Consider the following 8,679-nt stretch of genomic DNA (forward strand, 5'->3'; position numbering starts at 1 on the left):
CCTCCCGGTCTATCCTACCCGCGGTGACCAAGCTGCCGCTGCGCGGGTTCAGAGAGAAAAGCTGCGTCTTACCTCTGGAGATGATGCGTACTCCGCGCTCCGCCAGCTCCCGGGGCTCCAGAGCCAGGTCCTTGGAGATGTTGCCCACAATATAGCCCTTTTCTGTCTCTTCAGGCACTGAGTAGCGAATCTGACTGGCCCTGGCCTCCCATAGCATCCCCAGGAGCGAGCATAGCAGGACTAATCTTCCGCGGAGCTGGCATTTGGTTGGAGCTGCCATTGCTGCCTTGCTTTGGAATTTTCTCAAAATACTCTCTGTGCGCGCTGCTTCATCAGGTTCTTTCTTCCCTCCTGCGAAGTATGGTGATCCTTTTCCTTAGGAGAAAGCCAGAGTGCCCTAAGTTAAGAGGCTGAGTTTTGCTGCAGTCTGGGAGCAGGTTTGTGGGATCTGCCGGGTTTTGTGTAGTCACATAACTGGAAATCCGGTTGGAGTCCTGATTTTTGCTTAGAGTTGATCAACAGCGGCGCTCAGAGTCCTAAGTCGTTACTACACCCACTGATGTGTAACAGATGGCTGATAGAGAAAACACTACTCTTTTCTAATTATGATTTTAGATTTCTCCAATTGTTTCTTGCATTTGTATTTCAAAAGCAATCTATTTTTTAGATATCTGAGTTGTAAATAAAGTGGAATAAAATTTCTGTGTGTAATTAAATCACAAACCATCGCTTAATATTAATTTACTCTTATTCTTGGTAGAATTTTGCACTCTATTTCTAGATATGTAAATTATTATAATTTCCTTTTTACGATGCTTCAATTTTTTCTGTACATCAACAATTTTCTGAAGTAATTTTTATGTTCAATCTTGTTTGGAAATACATTCATTTTTAATTTTTATACCTATATTATATATTTGTAAATGTAAAATATATGATTGTATTGAATACATATATAAGGATACATTATCCACTTTGAAATTATTTTCCGGGGTTAATTTATTTTGGTGGTAAAATTCCTGGAAAAACGTTTCTTTTAAATTTTTGTGTTATAAAAGTAATGTTAATTCAGCAATAGTTACAGATGTTCTCACCTAATATTGCTAAATAGGAACAGGATTAAAGTTTTTTGGAAATTTTTACATTTTTGTGATTGCTTAAACTTTTCTGCTATTTCAAAAAATGCTTAATTTTTAAATGTGAATACGTAATGCATGCACAGAATGTGTTTCAATGATTCAAATGCACGTACACTGAAAAGCAAGTTTCTATTTTAATCCTCCATCAATAAATTATGCAATTTTAAAGTTGTTTTAAACATTATTCTAAGGGTCATTTAAACTTATATAATAATCTGGGAAAAAGAACACAAAATATACAACAAAGAAAACTACTGAAAGGTTAAAAATCTCAGCGTTTACTGAATCACATACTAAGGGAAACCAAGCAAAATACTTATACCATGTAATGGGAGCTTTGTATGTACACAAGACTAGTAGTTTTTGTCTTAAAAATGGAATAATTCTGCATTCTCCTTCTTTCCTACAAGGATGTTGAGAAAACATCCAGTCATTTATAGTTAGAGCTCCAAACGACAAGACAAATCCGGTGTGTTTTCCCCCTTCTTCAAGAATATATGTCAGGATTCCGAGCAAGAGAAATTCAGGCAATAGCGATTATATAGAGGTAGAGAAGGATTTTGCATCCAAGAAAACCTGGATAAACTTAGAAATGATTAGGATGATTTGGACCTTCTAAGTTCTGTGAATCAGTCTCTCTCTTTCTCTCGCATACACGTAACATATAGTCTCCTTCTTCTTTTTTTTTTTTTTTTGAGACGGAGTCTAGCTCTGTCGCCCAGGCTGGAGTGCAGTGGCTAGATCTCAGCTCACTGCAAGCTCCGCCTCCTGGGTTTACGCCATTCTCCTGGCTCAGCCTCCCTAGTAGCTGGGACTACAGGCGCCTGCCACCTCGCCCGGCTAGTTTTTTGTATTTTTTAGTAGAGACGGGGTTTCACTGTGTTAACCAGGATGGTCTCAATCTGCTGACCTTGTGATCCGCCCGTCTCGGCCTCCCAAAGTGCTGGGATTACAGGCTTGAGCCACCGCGCCCGGCCTTCTTCTTCTTCTTCTTCTGCTTCTGCTTCTGCTTCTGCTTCCGCTTCTCCTCCTCCTCCTCCTCCTCCTCCTCCTCCTTCTGCTTCTTTTTTTTGAGACGGAGTTTCGCTCTTGGAGAGATCTCAGCTCACCACAACCTCTGCCTCCCAGGTTCAAGCAATTCTCCTGCCTTAGCCTCCTGAGTAGCTGGGATTACAGGCACCTGCCACCACACCCAGCTAATTTTTGTATTTTTAGTAGAAACGGGGTTTCACCATGTTGGCCAGGCTGGTCTTGAACTCCTGACCCCGTGATCCACCCGCCTTGGCCTCGGCCTCCCAAAGTGCTGGGATTACAGGCATGAGCCACTGCACCTGGCCAACATATAGTATTTTTAATTAAATTTTAGGAGATTCAAAAATCATAAATCCATTAGGTAGGAATAAGAAAGTATATATAAGGAACATGAGAAAGAGATGGAAACTATGGGTGAAATCAGTGAAGAAAGACAACTACTAGCAGTTTCTTTGCTTTGAAAGATGAACTAAATGATTACATACATTAAATTTAATATTTATCTACAGATAATAAAATATAAACATGTTAAAGAATGAGACAATCAATGGGTAAAAGCTAATTTCATTAGCTTTGAGAAAGAGGACAAAAAAACCAAATGTTTTTGCTAGCTAGGAAGCTAAAAGCAAACTGTCACTACTTCGTAAACCTATAAGCCTACTTCTTTTATGTGACAATAACAACTCACAATTCACTGCTCCTCTTAAAGAATGGTTGGACAGCTTTTCTGAGCAGCTACAACTTTCCTAAGACAACTCATTAGACCTGAAAATGTACGGTATTTTCATGTAAATACAGAAAATTGGGTGGGTAATGAAAAAGAATAGACATAAATAAAACTCACCAACTCAGGATGGGAAGTCGACTCACTGGAATTACAAAGTGGAAATAAGGCCCCAGATGAATCACCACAAAGTATGTCTTGTCCTGAACTCAATTGCTCACTACATTTTAGGAAATTAAACTCCGTCTTTCCTGTATGTGCAACACATAGGTTGTAGGAATAAGGCAAAGTCCCCTCGCTGTAGTTGGGGGGAACCACAGGTCCAGACTTGACACAGAGACCTGGTTGGAAGCAGCTCCAGGCAGCGGGGCTGGAGGAGCGTCGCAGGCGCAAGGCAATGGCCAGAATCATGGCCAGGAGGAAGAGTACTGAGATCAAGGCCAAGGCCACCACTAGGTAAAACTGCAGCTCAGCCTGGGGGTCAGAGGGTACGGGGCGGTCAGTGATATCCGGCAGCACCTCCTGCAAGCTGTCGGCAAAGACCAAGTGCAGCGTGACGGTGGCGGAGAGTGGCGGCTGTCCACCATCACGCACGGCGACCAGCAGGCGCTGTCGGGCCGCGTCCCTGTCGCCCAAGGCACGCTCCGTGCGCACCTCTCCCGTGCGCAGCCCCAGGCTGAAGAGCCCGGGCTCGCTAGCCTGCAGCACGTGGTAGGACAGCCAGGCGTTGTGTCCTGAGTCTGCGTCCACCGCCACCACCTTGGTCACCAGGTAGCCGGGCTCTGCAGCGCGCGGCACCATATCGAAGAGCGCAGAGCCGTCGGGACCCAGTGCGGGGTACAGCACCCTAGGCGCATTGTCGTTGCGGTCGCCCACCAACACGCGCAGGCTCACGTTTGCACTGAGCGCAGGCGAGCCCTGGTCGCGGGCCTGCAGTGTGAGTTCGAAGGCGCGCAGCTGCTCGTAGTCAAAGGCGCGCTGCGCGAACACCACCCCACTTTGCGCGCTCACGGATACGTAAGAGGCTAGTGCCAGAGGCTCTAGGTCGCTGGCCATGATGGAGTAGGAGACTTGGCCATTCAACCCCAAGTCCGGGTCCGAGGCGCAGACTTGCGCGATGGAGGCCCCAGGAGGGTTGTTTTCGGCTACACTGACTAAGTAGGACGCCTGGTGGAAAACCGGAGCGTTGTCGTTGACGTCGCTGATATGCAGGATGACGCTTATGCTGGAGGAGAGGGGCGGCTTGCCCCTGTCTGTGGCTGTGATGGTGACGTTGTACTCCGGGGTCTGCTCTCGGTCTAGGGTTCCATCTGTTACCAACTTATACGAATTTTTGGACGAAGAGATAATCTTGAAAGGGACTTCGCCTTGTAATTGACAATTAACTTCCCCATTTTCCCCAGAATCTTGGTCATGTATTTTGATCAAAGCAATTAGTGTTCCAGGCACCGCGTTTTCCAGAATCATCTCAAGTAGAGAATGGAATGTAACTTCTGGGCTATTGTCATTTTCATCTTGAATATTAATTTCAACTGTACATTGTGCAACCAGTCCACCACCATCCCTCCCTTCTACTATCATTGAATATTCCTTGGTTTCTTCAAAATCCAGTTTCTTTTGAGTGATAATTTCCCCGCTCTTTGAATTCAGACCAAAGATTTGCCCGGTTCTGTAGAAGGAATAAGTAATTTCTGAGTTGATGCCCTCGTCTTGGTCGGTGGCTGACACTTGCAGCACAGTGGTGCCTGGTGGCACGTTTTCCCGAAGGCTGACTCTGTACACATCCCGGTTGAATACCGGGGGATTATCATTGGCGTCAGTTACCTGGATACGGAGCTCAGTGGTGCCGCTTAGGGGTGGGTCTCCACCGTCCAAGGCAGTCAGGACTAAACGATGGTGACTCTGTTGTTCCCGGTCTAAGGTTTTCTCCAATGCCAGTTCCGGGTATTTACTACCATCTTGCTTCTCCTTAATTATTAATGAGAAACTTGGGTTAAGAGAGAGTTTATACTTCTGTAGAGAGTTTAAGCCAGTATCTGCATCTTCTGCTACTTCTAATATAAATCGTGTGCCAGGCTGTGCAGACTCACTTATTTGCAGCTCAAAGGAATTTTGCGTGAATGTTGGCGTGTGGTCATTAATGTCCTCGATCTCCACATTCACGTGATAAAAGTTCAGTGGATTTTCAGCAACAGCCTCAAATTCCAGAGCACAAGCTGGATTCTTCCCGCATATCTCCTCCCTGTCTAGCCTGCTGCTCACAAGCAACTCCCCGCTCTCTGCGCTCACGGTGAAGTAAGGCTTCTCCGAACTGACGCGCAGTTTTCGAGTCGGTAACTCCTGGACGCTGAACCCCAGGTCGGTGGCGAGGTTCCCCACTACGGAGCCCTTGGGCATTTCCTCGGGAATCCTGTAGCGGATCTGCTCACAGAGCGCCGGGCAGAACAAAAGCAGCAGGAAGAGAAAGAGCATTGGCAGCCTCTCAGCCCGGCCCAGCTCCCCAGCGCCGCTCCCCATCCCTCTTGCTCTCCTCAGCTTGCTCACCAGCCTGAAGACGCCGAGTTACAAATAACCTCTTTATTGCAGATTTTCGGATCTCCGAACGGACTTTAGTTCCAGTTCCAGTTCAGGAAAAGATTCTTCTTTTTCCGAGGAGGAAGCGGTGCAAAGGCTGGCGCTGGGGAGTCTGAACCGGGGCTGCCCTGGAAAGCGCGTTGCGGCTGCGCAAGGAGAGCTGGAGGCCAAGCTCTCCACTTTGGCCAACAGCGGCGCCCAGAGTCAGCACTAGGAAACTACAGCCTCTGCTGCTTCAGTTTAACCAGTGCAGTAATTGTATTTGAGGGCCTAACTTAACAAGCCAAGTTTTTACGTTCATATATTTAATTACAAATTGTAACACACTCTTTAAGGTATATTTCTCTGTTTTCCAAATTGTTAGAAATATCACGTTGGGTTTTTATGCAAACCTGCATACATTGGTCCATTCTTTCACCATTCTGCAAACATACCTTGAACTCTTAGCTAGAACTAAGTATTGCCCTTGTCACTGCAATATAATAATTAACATGTTACAGTTCTTGCTCTCAGAGGCTTCATAATATATTGATTTCAAAAACTGATTTTTATTAGCTATGGCGTGTGGAAACACTTTTATCATTCTTCTGTTCATTTATACGATTTCCGACCCCCCAATATTTCTACTGTTGTATATTACACATATTAGGGAAATCTATACTATTTAAAACTATTTTTTAAAGTTGTGGCAATTTTGTACCAATCCTCAAACATCTCCTCTTCCTGACAATATTAACATTCTTTATAAAAATAATTTTTCTTTACTCTTCTACTTCACAAAATATTACTTCAAGTATACTGCCCATATGATGCAGCCAAGAAATGATATACCCTACTACATTGCTCTTCTTCATATCTCAAAATACTTGTCTTATGTCATATCTTTTACAGTACATAAATTCATTCTTAAGAGTTACTGGGGAAATGCTTATCTATTCTGCAATACAAGGTACAAATGGATATTCTAGTGGATTGCATTATTGTCCTATCTATGTACCATCACTGTAGTGAAGAAGTGACTTTGGAATTGGATAAATGAAGCTCATAAGTTTGTTTACATAAATTTATGGAATATAGTGACATTGGTCAACCTTCTTTAGTCAATTTGTCAGATTAATAAAAACAACTAGCCAACATTTTTAGGTAGAGTAAGGATTTTCTTTCCTACCAGGGCAACTTTCATCACAGTTTTTTAAATTGCAAAGTGCCAATAATATGTTGTCCTCTCAAATGTGCATCCAAATGGTACACAAACTATGAAGTTAACTCCCACTCCACTGAATATGCACCACACAGTAGAACACTACACAATCCTTAGGAAATGTCCTTTTCATTAATAACAAACATTTATTAGGTCATCTACTTCTACCTCACGTCAATCAATTCAGGGATTAGCTTTATTCAAATGCTACAAGAAGGTATGCAGGAATATAATAATGGGTAGCCTATACTGACTTTTTACTATTAATATTCTGGTTTTTTTTTTTTGGAGACGGAGTCTCACCCTGTTGTCCAGGTTGGAGTGCAGTGACACAGTCATGGCTCACTGCAACCTCCACCTTCCGGGTTCAAGTGATTCTTTTGCCTCAGCCTCCCAAGTAGCTGGGACCACAGGCACGTGCCACCACGCCCAGATAATTTTTGTAATTTTTAGTAGAGACAGGGTTTCACCATGTTGGCCAGGCTGATCTTGAACTCCTGACCTCGTGATCCACCCACCTCGGCCTCCCAAAGTGCTGGGGTTACAGGCGTGAGCCACCGTGCCCGGCCTAATATTAGTTTTTTTTTTTTTAGAGACAGGGTCTAGTTCTGTCACCTAGGCTGGAGTGCAGTGTCATGATCATAGCTCACTGCAGTTTCAAACCCCAGGGCTCAAGCTGTTCCCCTGCTCCAGGCTCCCGAAGTGCTGGGATTTCAGACATGAGCCACTGTGTCCAGCCAAGACTGAATAACTTAATTGAATTGATCAGCTTATTTAGAACTTGTGTACCTGAAACGTTGGTTCTTAAAATCAACATTCTCACCATTTCACGTCAATGCACAACCAAAACAGCTCATTGGAATTGTATTGAAATATGTTCTTTCGTATTTTACAAAAGTCACTTTCAATAGTTTAAAATTACATTTTAGGCCGGGCGCGGTGGCTCAAGCCTGTAATCCCAGCACTTTGGGAGGCCGAGGAGGGTGGATCACGAGGTCAGGAGATCGAGACTATCCTGGCTAACATGGTGAAACCCCGTCTCTACTAAAAATACAAAAAACTAGCCGGGCGTGGTGGCGGGCGCCTGTAGTCTCAGCTACTTGGGAGGCTGAGGCGGGAGAATGGCGTGAACCCGGGAGGTGGAGCTTGCAGTGAGCCGAGATCACGCCACTGCACTCCAGCCTGGGAGACACAGCGAGACTCCGTCTCAAAAAAAAAAAAAAAAAAAAAAAAAAAAGTTTGTTCATATTTTGAAAGATGGTAAGAAGTATTAAAGTTTTGAAGGGCACTGGTACAGAAACAGGGCTCAGAAAAGAGGTTTAAAGTGAAAAAATCTACAAGAGCCTAGTTATAGGTTCAAATGCTAAACATAACCCTAAAAATTCTGAGATATATTTTACTTTTGCTAAGCTAATACAAGGCTTTAGGCTTCTTGATAATTTTCTGAAGTTCTAGTTTAGGAAACACACACACACACACTCACACACATGTACACACAAACAATAGCAAAATTACCGGCATGGATGGGTAGGTACTTCTTAAGTGAATGAGTGATAATAGGAATAAAATACTGGAAGGCTTAAAATGGTTCAACAATCTTTTCCAAGTCGTTTAAAAGCAAATGAAACAACAACCTATGACTATTAGAGCTTAACTTTATAGTCACACCAACAAAATAAACCTGAAACTCTGTGATATGCCTTAAAAATTATTTTCAACTATCTTTACAATGTTTTTCAAAACATAATTTATGTCAAATAAAATTCATCTGGAAATTAAAAGCAAGCAAAGAACTAAACTCACCTGACCACGATCAGCCTCATTCTTACATTCATGAAAATCTACCGATGTTAACAAAGAATCGTTTTTCTCACAGCTCTCCTGACTGATGAGCGTGTCTGCGTAGTTGGGCTGGGGAAAGATCAAGTGACTCTTCCGCGAGTCGGCGGTGAGGGAGACTTCGTGGGAATAGGTCTGCAGGAAAGCCTGTACCTCCTCAACACCTACAA

The 8,679-nt window shown here is 43.7% G+C and overlaps 1 protein-coding gene across 1 annotated transcript; it reads right to left on the bottom strand.

The window, feature by feature from the left end:
• Positions 1-277: 277 nt before the first annotated feature.
• LOC112424097 (protocadherin gamma-B5) lies at positions 278-8,467 on the bottom strand. Its single transcript, XM_024788244.2, has one exon. The coding sequence runs from the start codon at positions 5,410-5,412 to the stop codon at positions 2,956-2,958; it is 2,457 nt and encodes an 818-aa protein (XP_024644012.2). The 5' UTR covers positions 5,413-8,467; the 3' UTR covers positions 278-2,955.
• Between the last annotated feature and the right edge of the window lie 212 nt (positions 8,468-8,679).

Source organism: Macaca nemestrina, chromosome 6 (genome assembly GCF_043159975.1).
Source record: "Macaca nemestrina isolate mMacNem1 chromosome 6, mMacNem.hap1, whole genome shotgun sequence".
Taxonomy (NCBI): Eukaryota; Metazoa; Chordata; class Mammalia; order Primates; family Cercopithecidae; genus Macaca; species Macaca nemestrina.